The sequence below is a fragment of the Rana temporaria genome, chromosome 3 (genome assembly GCF_905171775.1).
Source record: "Rana temporaria chromosome 3, aRanTem1.1, whole genome shotgun sequence".
In the NCBI taxonomy this organism is placed as follows: Eukaryota; Metazoa; Chordata; class Amphibia; order Anura; family Ranidae; genus Rana; species Rana temporaria.
Window position 1 is genome coordinate 373830071 of NC_053491.1, and position 22516 is coordinate 373852586.

General features: G+C 45.2%; 1 protein-coding gene across 2 annotated transcripts; it reads right to left on the bottom strand.

Moving 5' to 3' along the window:
* Positions 1–414: 414 nt before the first annotated feature.
* On the bottom strand, positions 415–20936 carry ERGIC2 (ERGIC and golgi 2). Of its 2 annotated transcripts, none has more exons than XM_040345541.1 (14): positions 20828–20936; positions 18123–18292; positions 15600–15708; positions 14463–14509; positions 14309–14379; positions 13183–13223; positions 12667–12768; positions 10706–10801; positions 9382–9437; positions 8672–8770; positions 7397–7494; positions 4587–4749; positions 3373–3452; positions 415–533 (listed from the first exon to the last, which is right to left on the bottom strand). In XM_040345541.1, exons 2-14 carry the CDS (start codon positions 18226–18228, stop codon positions 465–467), a joined length of 1137 nt encoding a protein of 378 aa, XP_040201475.1. In that variant the 5' UTR covers positions 18229–18292; positions 20828–20936; the 3' UTR covers positions 415–464. The 2 variants fall into 2 exon arrangements, with proteins under 2 accessions (XP_040201475.1, XP_040201476.1); XM_040345542.1 differs by lacking the exon at positions 20828–20936 and adding an exon at positions 20676–20821.
* Positions 20937–22516: the final 1580 nt, after the last annotated feature.

Sequence of the window (22516 nt, forward strand, 5' to 3'; positions counted from 1 at the left end):
TGTGCGATGCACTGCGCATTGCCGCCAAACCGCGTGCGTCTTTTAGGCATTGCGGTGCGGCTCAGGTGCGAATTCAAGCCCATTATCTTCTATGGGTACGCAGCCGATTCGCAGATGTGTTCAGTTCTCTTCAGGAATTTCTCTCATTCAGCTCAATACACTTCTCCCCCACTCTCCTCTCACCCGTAACTTCTCCCAGGTCTCCAAATTCGCATCTAAAACGTTGCTAATCTGCTGAACACTTCTCTTATCTCTCTGCAGAGATAAGAGAGCTGAAATTCGCACCGCACTAGTGTGATTCCGGCCTGAAAATATAAAAACATGACCATGTATGAAGATTTTTCTGTTCTTTCCTCAGATCGTTGTGGCAAATCACTCATTATCCAACAATGACAACCCACACCAGATACAGCGTATATATAAAAAACACCAGATCTGTTTATTATAACAAAAGTCCTGATAATTTACAGAGGAGGATCTGGCTGCAAAATCTCTGAGCAGTGGTTGGAGGAAATGTTGTGTGCATGGTTCTCCTAGCAAAGAGAGAAAAAAAACACAAGTTTAATTTTTGTTGAAGGGAAAAAAGACAGAAAGCAGGTCTGGGCATTAAATAGCTTCAGGATATGAATGTTTTCTAAATGTCAGCTGGAGATCCTGCCAGTAACAGCACTTCCTGTTGCAGCATGACACCGGTATGCCACTGCCTTGCATATCTTACCATGCATCAATATGGAGTGTTTTTTTCAAATAGTGCTGCAGCCACTGAATAATCAGGTTCCAATTCTCTGCTTTCTTTAACCAGTTAAGCCCCGGACCAATATGCAGCCTAAAGACCCAAGGTGTTTTTACAGTTCGGGACTGCGTCGCTTTGACAATTGCGCGGTCGTGCGACGTGGCTCCCAAACAAAATTGGCGTCCTTTTTCCCCCCACAAATAGAGCTTTCTTTTGGTGGTATTTGATCACATCTGCGGTTTTTAGTTTTTGCGCTATAAACAAAAATACAGCGACAATTTTGAAAAAAAATGCAATATTTTTTACTTTTTGCTGTAATAAATATCCCCCAAAAACATATATAAAAACATTTTTTTTCCTCAGTTTAGGCCGATACGTATTCTTCTACCTATTTTTAGTAAAAAAAAATCGCAATAAAGCGTTTATCGATTGGTTTGCGCAAAATTTATAGTGTTTACAAAATAGGGGATAGTTTTATTGCATTTTTATTATTTTTTATTTTTTATTTTTTTTACTACTAATGGCGGCGATCAGCAATTTTTTTCGTGACTGCGACATTATTTCGGACAATTTTGACACATTTTTGGGACCATTGTCATTTTCACAGCAAAAAATGCATTTAAATTGCATTCTTTATTGTGAAAATGACAGTTGCAGTTTGGGAGTTAACCACAGGTGGCGCTGTAGGAGTTAGGGTTCACCTAGTATGTGTTTACAACTGTAGGGGGGTGTGGCTGTAGGAATGACGTCATCGATCGTGTCTTCCCTATAAAGGGAATGACGCGATCGATGTGCCGCCATAGTGAAGGACGGGGAAGCCGTGTTTACATACGGCTCTCCCCGTTCTTCAGCTCCGGGGAGCGATCGCGACGGAGCGGCTATAAACAAATAGCCGCGCCGTGGTCCCGGATCGCTCCCCGAGCGGACCCGACCTCCGCATGTAGCGGGGGGGGTCCCGATCGGACCCCCCACCCGCTAATAGGCAAGGACGTACGTGTACGCCCATGTGCCTGTACGTGCCATATTGTGGACGTATATGTACATGCGGGGGTCGGGAACTGGTTAAAGGAACACTAAAGGCAGAATTTTTTTTTTTTAAATAACAAACATGTTATACTTACCACCACTGTGCAGCTCGTTTTGCACAAAGTGTCCCCGAATCCGGTCTTCTGGGGTCCCTCGGCGGCTGTCTCGGCTCGTCCTGGCAAAAGCTTTCCACCTTCATGCGAGCGAGCATGGTGGAAAGCTTTTGCAAGCGCGCTCCCGCCGACTATCACTCGGCCCCGGCGCGCCGCGTCATCCGCTGTGATTGACAGCAGCACCAGCCAATGGCTGTGCTGCTATCAATCCGTCCAGCCTAGCCAATCAATGGCCAGGCTGGGAACCGAATAGCATCACGTGGACGCGCGCGGGACTTTCGAGGGGTCAGGTAAGTAAAACGGGGGTTCGGGGGGGCGGTACCGTCGGATGTTTTTTCACCTTAATGCATAGAACATTTACCTTTACAGCCCCTTTAATTTTCCGTTTGTAAGACAGAGGGCCACTATGAACTCTCCTTCCCCAGGGCCACATGGAAAAAGAGCGCACACAGCAGGCTGACAATACTGCTGCTATTCAAGAGGCAATGGCTTAGCGTTGTCAGCCTGCAACAGGAAGTGTCGTTACTGGAAGGATTTCCAAGTAAAAAGATTACACAAATTCTTCATCGATTTACTTGCTTAGATAATCTCTACCCAGTGAGATTTTTGATATACATTTTAAAGAGAACCCTACCATGACAAATAAAAGGTTAGTTTTTTTTTTTACTGCTGCATTCTTCCAAAAAAAAATGGCTTGTTGATAGACAAAGTCACCCGGAAGTTTGACCCCCCCCCCCCTTCCCCTATTGCTGGGCCATTCACAAAGTGCAGCACACTTTGGGCATGCGCAATAGGTAGTCAGCTGTGAAGCTACAAGAAATAGCGGTGGCAGCACCCGAGAGCCGATTTAAAAAAAAAAAAAAAAAATCAGCTGGGGTGAAGACACTGCTGGATTCCAGGACAGGCAAATGTTAAAAATATTTACAGTATTTGTAGCTGCGGACTTCAGAAAATGTTCTGAAGGAGCCTGGAGCTCGCAGTAATTCTAGCACCAGACCTCCTGTGTAAATCTAAAGTGGTAACCTGTAAAGCGTCGCCCAGGGATAGTAAAGTTTACATTTTTGTTGCAGTGGCACTGGTGTGCACAATTTTAAAGTGCGACAGGTTTGGTATATATTAATTCAGCGTAACGTCTTTTATATTTTACCAAAAAATTGGGTTATGTATTTATAATTTTTTTTTGCAAAAAAAGTATTTTTCGGGAAAAAAAATTGCTTTTAAAAAACTGATGTGCAAATACTATGCGACATAAAAATTGCAACACCCACCAATTAATTTTCTAGTGCCTCAGCTTTGTATCAAAACATACCGATTTTCACAAGTAAACAAATGTGCCAAAGAAACGCCGTCTTTAAAATATGCCAAAAGGTAAATCGAAACAATGTGACCTCATCACTGTCCAGGTGACAGCATCTTGGATATTTTAACAGCAAGTGCCTTTGCCCTAACAAAGGCTGGAGAATCAATTTTTTCATGTGGGGTCATAAGGTCTGAACTCACTTCAATGGGTCGATAAGCTCCCATCCTAAAACGACAGCATACAAGGTCCACAAAGAACTCAGCCAACCCGTGGATCATACCTGCAACCAAGAAGAAGCATCAGTGAGTTACAATATATTTCATGCAACTCCACCCACATTTGTTTATATTATGCCACGTGTGAGCACTTGGTATCGGCCTTCCGAAATCCATATACAGACAAGCTCAGACTGGGAAGTAGGACAAGGAGCCAAATCAGGTGTGCTGCAGTGCAAGAAGCATGCCGATAAGAATTGCAGAGTGACAAAAAGCCTCCATTCTGCCGCTTCTACTTTCTCTATCCAGTTACCAACCCGATTTTTATCTGCTGCAGTTAACACCCACAGGTTACACCCCCAACCCCCCCCACCCTCATACTGGACAGTAGCAGCACACAGATGAGCTCATGTCTGTCACCCTGTGCTCTCCCCCTATCTGTCCCCTGAACTTCAAAACCTGATCGGCTCCTTGTGCTGTTTCACCTTCCTGTAAAGCATTGGTTCTCAAACTGGGGGTCGGGACCCCCTCGGGGATCGAATTACGATTTGCCAGGGGTGACCAAACCCCGGGCTGTTCCTGAATCGCGCACCACTCAGCCAATTCGCAGCTGCCCAGTTCACGGCATGGATGAGGGCAAACACTAGGGGTCAGCTGACTGGTGAGGAATGTCAAGTGGGAGGGGCTGGAGGAGACCCTATTTCCTGATTTCAGCATAGGGGTCACTGCTGTGAGACACTACGAAGCCAGAGACACAGTGAGTAACATTGCCTGTGATTATATTTGCCATTAAAAGTCCCCACTACAGTTCTCAAATCAGCAGATTTTATCAAGAACACCTAAATGGGATGATCAGAACTCCCCCAGCACTGCTACTCTTCCCATTCCCCCCCCCCCCCACCCCGTCAACAAGGAGTAAGAGAATAAAAAATAAAGAATGCATGGAAGGGAGAGGATAGAGGGGGATGAAAAAAAAAAAAAGGAAGAGAAAGAACAAGAAAGATCGCTAGAGAGAGAGATGGGGGGGGGGGGGGGCAAGAAATTAGGATGGAGAGAGATAAAAAGGTAAAGAAAGGAGAACAAAGAGTGGTACATCCTAAAATGTGGAGTGGAAGGGACTCAGGGAGTGCTTGTGTCTTTTGTATCTCTCTTGAGATTAGACTATAAAATACAATTTTCAAAATGCAACCCAAACTTGCCTGTGGTGGTGAATATGCCACCAATGATGCCACAGAGTTGCACAAGGAACTTCCACAGTGGCATGTGGTCTTCTGTGACTGTCACCATCAGGGAACTGATGTCATACTTCATGAATATACCGGAAACGCCATGGCTACCCGTAGCATGATTGATCGCACGCTCCTGTAGGGGAAAAAACAGACAGAGTGTCAGCGAGTCTGACATTGGTGTGCACAACATGTTGCCAAATAAAATGGAGGAAAGGTCATTCTGCTATCCATGACCAATTAGATTATTCCTTTTATGTTTTACCCTTCAACAGCTCCAAGCAAATATTGAATTCCACCCCACTAGGGACCCCTTCACTTTAGCAGCAGCAGATCACAGCACAAGGGTGCTGGGACAAAAAGGCTGTCAATGGTCTACCCTACAGGAAATATTGGGAGACATTGGCCGGTTTAATAAAAACTGTCAGACGTTGATCCCATGTGTATGTCAGACAGTTTGGCTGGCTTCTGTCAGACGAGCATGCTGGAAAACCAGCAGCCAACAGGCTTCCGATTAGCGCTCTCGACCTATGGCTGAGAGCGCTGACCAGAGTGTTCTGGCAGGGGGGCAGTCTCCCTGTCAGACCACAACAGCTCAGCAGGGAAGAATGCTGCACTAACATTGGATCGTTAGTACAGAAGCTCTGACTGAAGCTGTCAGTTTTCACTTAACCCCCTGGGTTAAAAGAAAAAAAAAGTAATGTGTACCTGGCATTAGGGCGATACCTGTCCCCTTGTCCCAAAGCAAATGTTCTATTAGGACACCACTCCCTTCCTCTGACTCTAGCTCCCTCTCAGGTGCACACCATGTGGCCTAATTGTCAAAAGCAGATTGTTCTGCCACCTAGTCAGATGTATTTGGAAAGGTCCCACACTGCCATTCCTCCAGCCCTCTACAGGGAATTGATGCCCAATAGCTGCAGCAGCGGGAGGAGAGGAGTCCGCTCAGGCTGCTGGGTGGTCCGAACTAGACTGTCACTCAGTCCGTGTCCGGACCGCCGTACGCCATTTAGTGACGCCTGCTCTAGAGAATGTATGGGATGTCTTTTGTAGTTAAAAGCTTGGTCTGCTGAACCGGCTTGTAAGAGGGCCGCATACTTCTTTATAGTGAATGCCTATATGGGGAATTCCTTGATGAAATCAGGAAAGTTTTCCTTAAAACTGTCCCAGAGTGTTCCAATTTTCATGCTGCTTTACAACTTGGGGGATCAGATACCCTGCTCCCCAAATTATTATGGTGCCTTCTAAGTGGCCCCATATCAAGCCCATTACAGCTGCCCTCAAACTTTGGAGCATGCAGCCAAGCTTAACCACTTCCATACCAGGTACTTGCGCAGCTTCCCGCCCAAGCCAATTTTCAGCTTTCAGCACTGTCGCACTTTGAATGACAATTGCGCGGTCATGCTACACTGTACCCAAACAAAATTGGCGTCCTTTTTTCCCCACAAATAGAGCTTTTTTTTGGTGGTATTTGATCACCTCTGCGATTTTTTTTTTTTTGCGCAACAACTAAAAAAAGGCTGAAAATTTGGAAAAAAAAATTACGTTTTTATTTTTTTCTGTTAATTTTTTTGTAAATAAGTTTTCTCTTTCAATTACGGGCACTGATATGGCGGCACTAATGGGCACCGATGAGATGGCACTGATGGACATCGATGAGGTAGTACTGACAGGCACTGATTGGCGGCGCTGGTATGCGACACTGATGGGCACACATAGGCGGCACTGATGGGCACACATAGGCGGCACTGATGGGCACACATAGGCGGCACTGATGGATACTTATGGGTTGGCACAGATGGGCACTGGGCATGGATGGGCACTTTGGGGTGGCACTGATGGACACTGGGGTGGCGCTGATGGACACTGGGGTGGCGCTGATGGACACTGGGGTGGCGCTGATGGACACTGGGGTGGCGCTGATGGACACTGGGGTGGCGCTGATGGACACTGGGGTGGCAGCATTGATTTTTGCCAGGTTGCCAGTCAGTGCCCATGTGTGGGCACTGACTGGCATCTTTTTTATTTTTTTTAATGCTTTTTTTATTTTATTTATTTTTTAGACTTTTTTTTTTTTTGCAGGCTTTTTTTTTTTTTTTTTGCCCACCCTGGTGCTCCAGGGTGGGCATCCCTGGTGGTCCAGTGTGGCGATCAGAGGGGGGGCTGCGCTGATAAACAATCAGCGCGAACCCCCCCTGTCAGGAGAGCCGCCGATCGGCTCTCCTCTACTCGCGTCTGTCAGACGCGAGTGAGGAAGAGCCATCAACGGCTCTTCCTGTTTACATCGTGATCAGCCGTGATTGGACACGGCTGATCACGTGGTAAAGAGTCTCCGCCGGAGGCTCTTTACCGAGATCGGAGATGCAGGGTGTCAGACTGACACCCCGCATCACCGATCGCCGCGAAGCGCACCCCCACGGGCGCGCGCGGCATGAAATCCTGCAGGACGTTCTAGAACGTCCTGTCAGGATTTCATAACCACTTCCCGGACGTAAATCGGCCATAGGCCGGGCGGGAAGTGGTTATAGAACAAGAAGATGCAGTCCTATCAATAAGTCACAAAGGTTAAACCAAATAGGACATTTTGAAACATGGAATTCTATATCCATTTATAAACAATTGCAGAGATACAGATTTTTTCTTTTTTATACTTTGGCACCTTTTTACTACAGAAAAAAGGAAAATGCAATCTGAATGGTGGACATGTGAACTTTTTACTTCCAATTCTTTGATTCTACTGCATTAAAATCCTATCTGAAGAACCATTTATTTTGCAGACTCACCCTTTCTGTCACCGAGAATTGGTGGGTGTCTCCGTAAACTTTGCGGGTGTGCAGTTTGGTTGGGACGATGGTGATGAAATACTGGTACATTTGATTACCTGCAAAAAAAAAAAAAAAAAATATTTAAGAATTCTGACGGCAGACATAATTTCTCCAGTGCAGGGTAGACTACTGAAGTAAAGTGAAAAGACGCACCACTGTCAAAATTGACCATTTTCAATTAACACATTTCACTTCAGGAGGAGCTTAACCATACTCCCTTACTTAACGCCACATCTCCAGCCAGGGGTGCCAAGGCTAAAAGGGGATATGTCCTCGTTCCAAATACACAAACCAAAAGTGAAAGAAACTGCACCACCAGTCACATTCTGTGTGTACCTGGAGTGAGGATGGGTCCCCTAAATTCTTGGCACTCATGGCTGGTGGTGAGGCTTTAGGGATACCTTGAGTAATTCCCCTTACTACTGAATCTTAGACTACTGGAGGTTACTCTTGTTTGGCTGGTAGGGTCAGCTCTGGTATTAGTCCTTTTTGCCACCTTTCACAGGTGCCAGTGAAAAAAATAAAAATATATGATCAGAAAGCAACACTTTTTCAGCTGCTTAATGCCATTAGTCAAAATGCCAATGTTACACTATCGATCTTACAGCTAGTGATTCTGAACAACATCAGGATCACCAGAGAGTGCAAAGAAAGGACTTTCTTTCCGACAAGAGATAGTATGCTGACTTTAAGGAGCGATATTATAGAAACAGGTGAATAGTTTCTCCACCCTGGTTAGTGTGACTGTCATTTTTTTTTTGCAAGATTCACAAAGTATGACATAGGCCTTAGGATACAACTTCCCATTTTTATCTCCTACACAGGAGCGTTCCGTTTAGATGTGCGCCTGCACCATCTAGTGGCCTTTATTAGGTACTGCAGTGCCTGATCCTGACAACAGACAAGTCTCCCAGGACTGAGAGTCACTCACGTAATGACGCGCGAGTGCAGCTCAGTCCTGGAGAACATCCTGTGTGATGAAGTGACCCCTGGGGGTAGGCGTGGGCTGAGCTCACAGGAAATGGGCAGAATGACCGTCATTCTGTCCGAAGAGGATTGCTGGTGTTGGAAAAAGAAGGAAGCCAGAGACATTGCTGTGGGTGTTTCTTTAAATCCAGTTCATATTTAGGTATTGTTCCATACTTATTTCATTGCTCAAGGACTGAAAAAAAATGTTTTTGTGGTACAGCAGATGACAAAAATGTTCTTTATTAAAAAGAAAGATCCACTTACTTTCCTCTGCAATTTTTTCCGTACCATCCAGGGGGTTTATAATTCCCGGCATGAGTTCGCCAAAGGACATGTGGTCAATACGATGAGAGAAGTTGTAGCCTAAAATTAGGAAAGAGACAAGCAATCAGCAAATCTAGTTTTCAAATGAAAAGTGCACTTGTCAGAGAAATTCAGAAACTGATGTTGACCACAATAGTCGACACCCCCCTCCGTATTTGTTCCAGGCTTGCGCCTCAGAAGTATAGAAGACAGATAACCAATATTTTCAAGAGACCAGAAATGACACCCCAGATATTTAGATCTGGACCTTCGTTCTCACACAGAAATAAGGGTCTTCAGCTGTCCAACATATCCTCTCCACAATACTCCAATCAGCAATGCTGTTCAGGAAGCATGAGGATTTATAATTTTCTATTTTTGGCAATAAAATGTGTCTGTTAAACAATAGCTGCACAAGAGTCCGATACATTTAAAGAAAATTAAAAAAAAATCTTTATAAAACAATTTTTTGAAACTCTGTGGAAGCCCTATGAAAGCAGATATTTATACAGCAGTGGCGTCTTGAAGCTTTCAACTATGGGCTCCGGATTTGTCATTTTTTGGCCAACCTTGAAAAGGTGTTGGGTTTGAAGGTCGGTTCATCAGTTTGGTTGTTATTCTCAAATTTGAAATGAACACCAAGAGAAACAAGGGAATAAGATCATACTTACTGTCATGGCTCACAAGAGCTGCCAAGTGGGCATGGCCCCTAGGATGTGGGATTGCTCTGCAGATAGATACAAAAGTAAGTGATGAGGTGTTCAAAACAAAAAACTGGCCAAGCACTGACAACAGATTAGAACACACAGGACCTCCTCAGGAAAATTCGCTATATGGACGGCATGTTTACATTTGAGACACAAAAGTCAAAGGGCAAAAAATAAAATAATTCTATAAATTAGTAACGCTAGCCAGAAAACACTGCAGCGGTGCTAAACTCATGAGGAAGATCACTGCGTTTATTGCCAAAAGCAGCGCTAAATCATCTGCTGCAGCTGTGCAGGGTTGTCCAATATTCCTGGCGTACTTGACCTACACATTCACACAACTCCGCAACTGGTTTCTTATGGCACCAGATTAGTGCAATGAAATTCACTGGTGCCTTAGAGCCGTGGTTCTCAACTCCTGTGCCCAGGACCCACTAAAGCCTCGTACACGCGATCGGATTTTCATTGGACAAAAACGTCGGACTTTTGTCCGAAGGGCTTTGGCCGTGAACTTGTATTGCATACAACCGGCAAAGAATTGTCGGCCAACAAACAGGAAAAAAAGTGGTATTTTTTTAGCTCTTTAGCTCCACCCTTTGGGCAACTTCTGCCAACGTTGTGTTATGGTGAGTATTGCTTCCGAGCATGCGTGTTTGTACTTTGGAGCCACATTTGTTCGCAGAAAATGCAACAAATTGTCCGATGGAGCATACAAACGGTCGGACTTTCCGACAACAGCCTGCCATCACACAATTCCCATCAGATAATCAGATTGTGTGAACAAGGCTTAACAAGCCAGGTTTGCAAGATAACTGAAATACACCACAGGTGATATCATTTTCTGATCAGCGAGTGCAGTATTCTAGATTGCATCTCCCCGAGGCAGTACTTAAAATCTGGCCCGTTAGCGGGTTTTGAGGACAGGAGTTGAGAACCACTGCATTGGAGCAATACCTATAGGAAAACAGAAGTCCTAATGCCATGGGGCTGCTCCCTGAATGCATTTTTAGGATTCAATTGTGACCACATGCCAACAATGAATACTCTCCATTAACCCGCTGCACACTGCCATCAGCAAATTAAAGTCTGAAATTGGAAACTAAACATACTTTTGTCCACTGGGAACCGATCCTAGTCTACTCAGTACTACTAGATAAGCGGGATCATTGCTGTATATAGGACAGGCATTGATACACATCTTGGGAGTAACAAAAAAATAAAATGTGTTTAATAATCCCTCCATCACTTCCTTTCGGCCTCTGGTGACATGCAACACAGATAGACATACTTGCCCACAGTGATGTGGAAATTTCCAGCCACTTTATTAATTTCCAGGTGCCCATGGATGCGGCAGGCGCTCAGCGGCTCTGTAGGTGGGTGCTCCCTGCAATCACAGGTGAAAATGGTTAGTTTGGATGTAGGGCCTCACGTATGAAAGGTCTAATTAGGAATGGCACAGTTCTCTCCCAGCAGCGAATTGGCTTCTCCTTTTCTTGCTGCTAGAAGGGAGACTGTTCTTCAGGTCAGCAGTACATTAGGTTTTTAAAAAAATGTATGAACGTTAAAAAAATAAAAACATTTCCTGCCAGTCAGGACCCTACACATTCCTTCATGCTTTTCATTGCAACTGTCTCCATAAGACCAGCCACCACCTTTCCCTGTTCTGCCTCCTCCAGCAGCAGAACCCCCCGATTGATGTTTAGAAACTCTGCTGTAGGGGCTTGGACACTTGCCCTGCTGTAGGGGAGAAATCCGTTTTTACTGTGTATGGGCATAGTCAGGACCCTGCACATTCCTCCATGTTTTTACAATGCCTCTGTTTCTGCCACACATTACATCCTCTTCATGCTACTCTGCCAACACAAGCGGCAGAACCCTGACTTAATGATTGAAATACCCTGTTGTGTATACCTGTAAGGGGTCGTATACCTGCCCTGCACCTTTTCTGGGCTTTACACCACCTCCATTTCCACCAGCCAAGCCACCAACTTCCTCCTGGACACATTGAGGTTGATTTATTAAAACCGGAGTGCGACATCTGGTGCAGCTGTGCATGGTAGCCAATCGGCTTCTAACTTCAGCTTGTTTAATTAAGCTTTGATAAAAAAAAAACTGGAAACTGATGTTGCACTTTGCAGTGTTAGAAAATAAACCCCCTTTTCACTCTGCCACCTCCAGCAGCAGAACCCTGATTGAGATACCCTGCTGTAGGTCAGACACCTGCCCTTCACTTCACTTCCTCTGGGCTTTACACCTGCCTTACTATAGGTGGGAAATCACTGTTCTCACAGTGTATGGGCACAGTCAGGACCCCGCACATTTCTCCAGGCCTTACCCTGCTTCTGTTTCTACCACATATTGCATCCTCTCATCACCGTGGCACCTGCAGTGATTAAGAAACCATGCTGTACATAGCGTCCCCCTCCTCACAGTGCTCTGCCATATCCAGTGGTGAAACCCCAGTTAAAACTCCCTGTTTTAGGAGTCAAGACATTTGCCATGTAGAGATCAGACAACAGTCCTACAGGGGTATAGTTATCTGCCATGTAGAAGGTCACGCACCTACCCTGCACTTCTTATGGGCTTTAAACTTCTGTTTTAGTCAGCCCAGCCACCATCTTCCTCCCGAATACACTTTCTCTCCATACTTTGCTCTGCCACCCCAGTTGTGGAACCCCTTGGGGGATCTTTTGCAGAACACTAGGGCTCTTAAGATCGCCGATTGAGAAACTCAGCTGTAGGGGGGTCAAATCTCTGTCCTATTGGGGATTGCATACATGCCAGGTCGTGCAATAGCCCTGTAGGGAAGGGTCAGACACTTGCCCCGCATGGTGTTTCCACACTTCCTGGCAGCTTTCTCTGCTGCATCTGCCTCTTGGGAGGACAGGAGGGTGTCCCTTTTATCAATGGGTACAAGCACAGTCAGGCCTCTGAAGATCTTCCAGGTTTTACAGTGCCTTTATTTCTGCCAGCTCAGCCACCACCTTCCTAACAGACACACTAACATTTCCTTATCCTGCTTGGTCACCTGCAGCAGCAGACCCCTGGGAACCTCTTGCAGGACCCCCGTTGAGGAAAAAACTGCTATAGACTATAGTACAGAATGATAGCCAGGAGCTAGCATTTTTCATCAACAATTTCAACCTACATAGTTCTTTCCCGACAGACCTGCTCTAAGATACAATGGTTAGAAATAATGGGTTTCGGATGCTAATTTGGATGAGTTTTTCACAATGGTTGTTTTCTCACCTGGGAGGAAGGGCGGTGACCGAGCTCTTCATAGCACTTTTAAAGAGAAGATCCTGCAGTGAGATTTCATCTTGTAATCGGTTCTGGATCTGCTGCAGCATCCTGCATACAGACAGGGGAACTTAATGAGATTTCACTCAGCAGCCCCTTCTCATACATCCCTCCCCAGTCCTTCCCCATACACATCCTGCAGTTTTTACAGATCCTCGACTCCCACAGCAACCCAAACTTCTACAATTCCTTCTTTTACTCTCCACCGCCATACTTCCCTCCTGCAGTCCCCTCTATACCACATCCCCATACTTTCCTCCATAGCATCTCCCAATACTTCTCTCTTCATACAGCCCTTCCCTACACTCCCCTACCTATACTTTCCCCCCTTGCAGCCCGCCTCATATTCCAACCCCCATATACCCACTATACAGCATCCCCCCACACACATATCCAACTATAGCCATTTCTGTTAGCTCCATATTCCCCCCCCCCAGTACTCTTCCCCTCAGGCTCCTATCTCACCTTTGCCACTGCCGCTGCTGAGGGGTCAGGTCAAAGAGCACCTGGGAAATGAGGTTTACAAAGATCTGTTAAGTTTTATTGTCTTTGTGAGAGAAAAAAAATGATCACGTGCATTTTTAGTTTCAGATTTTGAGAATTAAAATTAATTTACAGGATTGTATACTTCTCTATAGTACAGTTACTAGAAATGTTAAATAACGAATACGTCATGATAAAAATTCGTCACAGAGATTCTATTGTTTTCAATCAGTTTTGGTAGACTATACTTGTACTGAACATTTGCTTGTCCTGCGAGCCCGAAACAAAAATATCAACACTGAGCAGAAATACTCCCTACATTATGTATTTTATGAGACACAGACCCGTTGGTGACCTAACTTTTCACTGGTTTGATTTAAGTGATGTAGCATGGTCACCTCTCTGCCCCCAGCTTGTGGACAGTGAAGGAGCAGCAGAAGACTAATAAGATATGATCCTTCTCCTCCTGTCAGCTTGCTTCCTGCCAGAACTTGTGCATGCAGGAAAGCCTAATGGGCCATGAATGCTGGCCCTCCCTCTCAAAGTCTTGTAGTTCTAATGTCCATAAGATTCACTGGAGGGTGGAATAAAGATGAGCAACTGCTGCTATGTGGAGGCCATCAAAGTGAACCTGTTGCACATCTCTAGGTTTGTTTTAAAGCATTCATTCTCAACTAGGGTTCCTCCAGGTTTTTTTATAGGGGTTACTTGAACTGTGGTTGGTTGACCTCCCCTTTCATTATGCCCACACAATTAAAAGGACAAACACCTCTTGTCCCAGTGAGAGGCATGACACCAATGATCTTTAGTGGTGCCATTCTTACCACCACTGTAGGGCTTTCTTCTGACCATCAATGTAAGGGACATCCCGCCAACCCCCGCCCCCCCCCCCCCCCCAATAACCCCTGATGAATTGGTTCTCTGTGTACCATCTAAGGAAGGCTGCTTTAAAAGTTCGCATTTTTTCCAAAATGGACATCTCAGCATATAGTAGATTAACTACACGCATAACAAAATGCTCCTTGTTCTGTAAATAAACAAATTCTATGACCCCAATAGTTTTCAAAACAACAAATCAAATGAAAAAAAAAAAAACTATTCCAATTACCGGCTCGTACACCAGCCCCTCTGATGACGTCACCATGGTCTCAGCCAGATCCAGGACATCAGCGCCGATATCTGGGGAACACAAGAGATACTGTATTAAGAGGAGGCAGAAAGAAGACAGAACAGTGCCACCTGCTGCAGAACAAGATACTTACACTGACACCTCATTGCTACTGTGATGTCAATATTCAGCCGAAGTTTACTGGAGGAAAAAAAACAGACAAGTATAAAACAATCATGGAAATTAGGCCAGTGGAAAAAAGACTTAAAAACTGGAGACAAACTAAGAATCTAGAGAATTGAAAAAAACAAACAAAAAAAATAATAATAAAAAAATGCTGGCTAAAATCTAACATGAATAGCTTTTATTGTTCCAGACAAACAAACATTAGGTCTCCTCCTGAGACATTTTTACCAAAAGACTGGCCTTTATTGCAGAAAGAAGGAAGAAGCAGTTACATGTCCATAAACCTAACGAATGACCATGCTAAAATAACAATACATCTTGTATTATATTTCAACCAAAGGGGGTTAATTACGAAAGGCAAATCCACTTTGCACTACAAGTGCAAACTACAAGTGCAAAATGCAGTCGCTGTTGATCCGAAGGGGACATGCAAGGAAAATAAAAACAGCATTTTAGCTTGCACATGATTGGATAATAAAATCAGCAGAGCTTCCCCTCATTTCAGGTCTACCCCTCAGATTTGCAGTGACTGCACTTTGCACTTCTAGTTTGCACTTGTAGTGGATTTGCCTTTCGTAAATAACCCCCAATGTTAGGGCTCGTTCACGCTATTGCTGGTCTCTGAAGAGTGATCTGCGTTTTCCTCCCCATCTGCTTTAACCGGCTGAACTAGCGCTCCGCAACTGCATGCAGTGCATGTGGCTGCAGGGCACCTCCTAAAGAGACTGGGTATAGTTCCTTCCGCAGTTGCAAAGTAACGCAGCATGTGTACAGTCCGGGCCGATGCCTCTGCGTTGCCGTGAGCTGTCAAAAAAGTGTAAAGGTACTGCATTTTAAATTGGCACAGGAAGGCACCACAATCACTGTACAGCAGCGCAATGCACCTGTTCGGTGACATGACTGAAGTGTCATTTTGTGAACTTCACATAAAAGGTCATACGGAAAAATAAATAAAAAGCTGTAAGATGTGGCAAAACATGCTTCACACCACCCTCTACCACCAGAATGGAGAGCTGCCCATACACTATACAGCTGAGGTTTAGCGTGTGGGCAGAATGAACCGACTCCAAACCTGCGCTTTTTGATGTGCAGAGATTTCTATCACCTGGTAAAGTCTTTGTCCACTTCATAGTCGTATCTCATCCAGGTCTCTCGATACACCAGGAACTCCAGAACTGTCAGGATGCCCATGAAAGTGAAAGCCAGGAGAGATACTGGGATGGGGGACACAAGAGACACAGAGTCAGACAAGGGAAATGCAAAACAATAATCTATTAATGGAGCAGCTTTCTATGTGCTGAATAAAGATGACACAGTAAGCCAGGGGCCAGCAATCTTGGCACTCTAGCTGTAGTAGAACTACAAGTCCCATGTAGCATTGCAAGACAGGTACAGACACGACTCTCAGAAGCATGACGGGATTTGTAGTTTCACCACAGCTAGAGTGCCGAGGCTACCTACATCTGCAGTAATCTGTCACGAAGATGGAGAGTGGGTAAGATAAATCTTTGTAGATTAGGATAGATGATGTGCAGGGAACATATTTTTATTGTGTGTAGTCCTTGACAAGAGTCCTGGATGGGTGTGCCCAGGACCCTTGAAATGTATGCGCGCGCACACACACACACACACACATATTTTTTTATTGTTGCACCAACACTGTTTTTTTATCTGAGTATCAACACTTTGCAGTGCAATTTGCATCAATTAAAAATGATTGCAGTTTGATTCCTATCTGAATCACATGTAATTTCATTGTGTGTGTAGAAAGGGATTAAAGCGCCATCTAGTGGGCAGTTTAAAAAAAAATAAAAAAAGTGTTCGAACTCACAGAACATATCTGGCCACATGAAAAATAATCAACATAGCAGTCCCGGTCCGCCGATGGTAACAAATCAGGGCTGCTGGAGGAGCTCACAGGGCTGAAGGAGAAGTTTCAGGACCCCGTGGGTATAGGGTGAAAGTGATGTCAGCTTGGGGGTGGACCGCATTTACATCTATCGGCCTTGATTTGCTACCAGATATGCACTGAGTACTAAAACATTTTACACTGCCCAGTAGATGCCACAAATCCCAATTTGCGCTTATTCGCTTTGTATTGACGCAGATTTCACCACAACGTATCGATTTCGGTATCATTTGGGCAAGAGCCAATACTCGCTCAAATGCTTGGCATCAATGCATCCCTAAATCGTATATGTATATATATATATATATATATATATATATATATATATATATATATATATATATATATATATATATATATATATATATATATATATATATATACACACACACACACACACACACACACACACACACACACACACACACACACACACACACACACACACACACACACACACACACACACTAGGGGCCAGATTCTCGTAGATGGGCGCAAAAATGTGCGGGCGTAACGCATCTCATTTACGTTACGCCGCCGCAAGTTTTTCAGGCAAGTGCTTTATTCACAAAGCACTTGCCTGTAAAGTTGCGGCGGCGTAGCGTAAATCACCCAGCGGAATTCAAATTCTGCGGGTAGGGGGGCGTGTTTCATTTAAATGAAGCGCGTCCCCGCACCGAACGAACTGCGCATGCACCGTCCCTAAAATATCCCAGCAAGCATTGCTCTAAATGACGTCGCAAGGACGTCATTGGTTTTGACGTGGACATAAATTACGTCCAGCACCATTCACGGACGACTTACGCAAACGACGTAATTTTATAAATTTTCGAAGCGGGAACGACGGCCATACTTAACATTGGCTGCGCCTCATATAGCAGGGGCAACTTTACGCCGGGAAAAGCCTAAAGTAAACGTCGTAACTTCGCGTATCTAGCTAATTTGCATACTCGACGCAGAAATCGACGGAAGCGCCACCTAGCGGGGAAAAAAAATTGCAGTTACGATGCAGAGACTTACGCCTGTCGGATCGAATGGATATCTATGCGTAACTGATTCTAAGAATCAGTCGCATAGATACAACGGCCCAGATTAGGACTTACGACGGCGTAAATCCTTAGAGTATCTATGCCTAGGTGTGTGTAACTGTATGTATCCCATTACCTACAGGCAGCTGTTTCTGGTGACAATCTTCCCTGCAGGGTATCCTTCGTAGCTGCCATATACCGCCCTAAGTGGATATCTTTTAGTGCTGTGATGGTTATCAGCAGTGGCTGCTGTAGAAAAAAATTGAGCCGCTCACCCGCCCCTTTCCCATGCTCCTCCCCCCCTGCCATTCCCAGAACTTGTATAACTACTCTCCCACAATGTATCACTTTCTGTAAATGGAGGAGGGGCCACTAAATTACAGGATCTCCTCGGCGCATTTACAGAACACGATGCACAACTTTGCTCAGTAGCGACCGCTAATGTTAATCTTTACAGCACTGAAAGGCAGTATCCAGTGGCTGCGGAGAGACATAGAAGGAAGATTTTTTTTAACCAGAAGCAGGTAATGGGATACACATCATTACACATACCCAATGTGTTCAGTACTCCCCCCCCCCCCCCCCCCCCCCCCAAAAAAAATGGGACATAATAAACTTCAGCTTTGAATGTGCAGTTGAATGTCATACTAGGAGTGTCAGGGAGGACAGCACATAACAGCATGTGACTCACCGGTCCCCCGACTCGCCGACGTCTCTACATAGCTCTCAGGGATCTTGGGAAAAGCATCAAGCTCTTTAACCAGACTCAGCGTCTTCTTGCGGCTCAGGCGCCTCATGTTTCTGACCTCCTTCCCTTGGAACCCACAGCAACCAACCAGTGATGACCGTCACAGGAGAGAGCTGTCAACAAAATTTAATAACAGTATTTATTAAAGGGTTATTCCACCCAAAATAGATTTTTTTTTTGTTTTTTGAGGATAGGTGGGGCCTTATGAGCCGAGTCGGCCCCTAAATTCTTATGTCTGACGCTCCAACAAGGAGATCTTTATCAAATAAACTCCCAGTTCTGCTCCTGTCCACCTGGGGGATTTGGGTGTCCCCCACCTGCCTTGGTGTGTTACAACTTCTCTGGTTACATTGTCCATCATCTGAATTAAACTGATTTCTTTAATAGAGAAGATGTCCTCACTCATTCTGAAATCAGAGCCTGGGGGAGTGCAGCAGGTGGTGGAAAAATACACAGTCTGGGAGGACTTCCAACATCCATTTTCCCGAGTCTTGGATGTAAACACAAATAAAGGTCTCTGGAAATTCGATGCTATAACCAGCACAGGCAAACAGGATGTAAGAAGTGATGCGTGCACGCGGACAGGAGGAGCTGTGCAGAGCTGCAGTCACCATACAGGAATTACACACATGACAAGACAGCTACTGTAAGGTTTGTGGAGAAATGTAAAAAAACAATGGTAATCTTTTACCCATTTGCTGCTACTGATGTATGCTGTATAGAGGTGGCAGTAAGGGGGGGGGGGGGGGGTGATGTGTGTGTGTGTGTATATATATATATACACATATATAATAGTGTGTGTGTGTGTGTATGTAATTATATATATATATATATATATATATATATATATATATATATATATATATATATATATATATACACACACACACACACACACACACACACACATATATATGTGTGTATATCGGTATCGGGACAACCCTAGTTCTAAAGGTACAAGGTTTTACCTCCATGCATTCTTTGCATTAAGGTAAAAAAAAAAAAGCTTCTCTGTGCAGCAGCCCCCCCTAATACTTACCTGAGCCCCATCTCGATCAAGCGACGCGCACGAGAGCCTCAGCTATCTAGGGAATCTCTGCCTCCTCATTGGCTCCCGCTACAGTCAATCACAGTCAGTGAGTCAATATAGAGAGAAAGAGAGCTGCAGTGCTGTGTGTAAATGCACACAGGGCAGTGGCTCAGGATCAAGCTTCTCGGGTGCCCCCATAGCAAGCTGCTTGCTATGGGGGCAGGAGGGAGTGGCTAGAAGCAATGACGGGGGACCGGAGAAGAGGAGGATCAGGTACAAAACCATTACACAGAGCAGGCAAGTAGAACATTTTTTTTTTTTTTAAACTTGCCTTTAATATCGCTTTAACTTTAACCTCATGACCTGTACAGATTTTTAAAACATTGGCTATAAAAAATAGAGGGTACCGAAGTTTGTCGCCATTTCACGGGTGCACGCAATTTTAAGGTTTGAGATGTTGGGTATTTAATTTTAACCTCACTATTTATATTTTACAAAACAATTAGTAAATGTATTGCATTCATGTGTCCTGGAATTAAAGCAGAGTTCCACCCAAAAATGGAAATTCCGCTTTTTGCAACCCTTCCCCCCTCCGGCGTCACATTTGCCACCTTTCAAGGTGGGGGGGGGGGGAGCAGATACCTGTGCAATACAAGAAATTGCTCCCACTTCTGGGCATGGATACCTGAGCCACCCATGGGTATCTACACCACTTCCTTCACGCCGTGCCCCCCCCCCCCGCTGTCTTTTGGGAGACACACAGGTCCCAGAAGACAGCAGCGACCAGTGCGATAGCGCAGCGCGAATCACGCAGTAGGTAATCAAGAAGTGAAGTCTCTGCGGCTTCATTTCCGGATTCCCTTACCGAAGATGGCAGCACACGAGAGCCGAGCGATAGATCGGCTTCGGGTGCCGACATCGTGGGCGCCCTGGACAGGTAAGTGTCCTTATTTTAAAAGTCAGCGGCTGCAGTATTTGTAGCTGCTGACTTTTAAAAAAAAATAAAAAAAATTGGCGGAACTCCGCTTTAACTTTAGTACATTTTTTACTGAAATGTTGCTTTTCCTAAACCATTACGTGAATATCATCTGACATAAAGAAAAAAAAATTGTAACTACCACTATTTTATTCTCAGGGGTGTCTACTTTTAGAGAATATATAATGTTTTCAGAGTTTTCTGTAATCTTTGGGCCTAAAATGATTTTTGTAAACAAAAAAAGGCTCTGCCAGAGAAAGGGTTGAAACAGACCTCCAGGCCAATCACAAAGATGTTGTACATAAGATAGCCGATTTACCTGCCAAATAATCTATATCGCTGTCCATGCAGTCCTGAGATTTACACAGCTTTACCACACAGCACAAGGGTGGAAAAGTTTTGCAACCAGGACACTGCAGATGTTATTTCTCCATCAGATTGTGGGGGATTCTGGATGGAGTGAAGATGATCTGACGATAACAATACACACCTGGAGATAAGAACCCCACAGAGGTCCCCTTTATTCTGCAGAGAGAGGTCTGTACTGCACAGAGGGTCAGAGCTGACAGTCTTTACCCCTCTGGGTGGGGGGTCCTGGATAATCCATGCTGGGTACAAGGCAGAGGATAGCTGGTGTCTCACCTGGTGATATTCCCGTGCTCCCCCGTCCTCAGGTGACAGAGAAGCTAGCAGTCGGATCGGGGAACATCCCTTGAAGCTATGCCTGGTCGGTACTTCCGGCCTCGTCAGCGCTAGCCTGCTGAGAGAGCCCTGCGCTTAATGTCCCCATTACCGGAGCCATTTTTCCTGAGCCGTTCCCCATCTATTACGCCAGGAAAATAGTCTTTGAGAAAATGGCGGCAGCGCAAATGATTTACCCGGAAATGAGGACACCGACTTCCACAAGCTAACTCTAGTTCCAGGAACTAAGCAAAGCTGGCGTTACACGTGATTCCCAGCAGGAGCCATGTTTAATGTGGGCAAACCGTTTTTTTTTTTTAATTTATAAAATACATGGTGGATAGTTTCATATATTGTATATAAGCTCTAGGGCTTTGTTTTTATAATTTTTAAGAATGCTTTGGTAGCAAGTCTGCAAGCTTCTTTTTTCTTTGTGGATGGCCGTGCTGCTGAGACTGTGGGCCAGATTCACAGAAGAGATACGACGGCGTATCTCCTGATACGCCGTCGTATCTCTGTGATCCGCCCGTCCTAACTATGCGGCTGATTCATAGAATCAGTTACGCATAGATAGCCCTAAGATCCGACAGGTGTAATTGACTTACACCGTCGGATCTTAGGATGCAATTCTAGGCCGGCCGCTAGGTGGCAATTCCATTGCGGTCGGCGTAGAATATGCAAATGACTAGTTAGGGCGATCCACGAAGATCCGCGCGTTCGTCGCAATCTCGTACGTTGTCGCTAGTCGGTTTTTCCCGTCGCAAAGTGACACCTGCTTTAACATGGCTTATCTTTAGATCAGACATGTTAAAGTATGGCCGTCGTTCCCACGTCGAAGCACGTTGGGAAATTTTAACACGGAGCATGTGCAGAACGTTCGGCGCGGGAACGCGCCTAATTTAAATGGTGCCCGCCCCATTTGAATTAGGCGGGCTTGCGCCGAGCGCTTTTACGTTATACCGCCGCAAGTTTACAGGTAAGAGCTTTGTGAATCAGGCACTTATGCTGTAAACCTGCGGCGGTGTAACGTAAATGGGATACGTTACGCCGCCGCAGAGTAATGTAAATGTTTCTGAATCTGGCCCTGTGATTTCCTTTTAAAGCCACTGCCCGGTGTCCTGATGAAAATGTTCCCCCGGCAGATAAGGACCCCCCTGTACTTGCGCAGTACAAACCTCAACCGAGCCTCCGAAGATAGCCGAACATTTAGAGCTGAGAGTCAGCTCTACACGGCGCATGCACAATCACTATGACACATGCCTCACGCTCCTGATACTAGTGCTACTCTGCAAGGGGCTGGGGTGATTTTACCATAAAGTACACGTCTTAGCAAAATCCGCCTATCGACATTGCAAAACCAGCCCTTCATTTGTTTTAACACGCCCGCTAAGACGTGTACTTTATTGCTAAAATCATCCCCGCCCCTTGCAAAGTAGCACTAGCATCGGGAGCGTGCGGCATGTGTAATAGTTATTGCGCATGCGCCGTGTACAGCTGACTCTCAGCTATTTTCGGAGGCTCGTTTGAGGTTCGTACTGTGCAGGCACCGTGCCTGTGCCGAACAGGGGGATCCTTGTCCGCCGGGCAGAACTTATTCGGCAGAACACCGGTGTTATGTCAATTAGTGACGCTCCGTAGGTATTTGATTGC

Bases quoted from the DNA above. Each gene is read 5' to 3' on its own strand.
- ERGIC2 (XM_040345541.1), bottom strand. From the start codon at position 18,228: ATGAGGCGCCTGAGCCGCAAGAAGACGCTGAGTCTGGTTAAAGAGCTT. The intron at 8,771-9,381 runs GTAAGTATGATC...TCCTAATTTTAG, and splicing joins AGCTCTTGTGAGCCATGACA to GCTACAACTTCTCTCATCGT. The intron at 7,495-8,671 runs GTAAGTGGATCT...TTTTTTTTGCAG, and splicing joins GGAAAAAATTGCAGAGGAAA to GTAATCAAATGTACCAGTAT.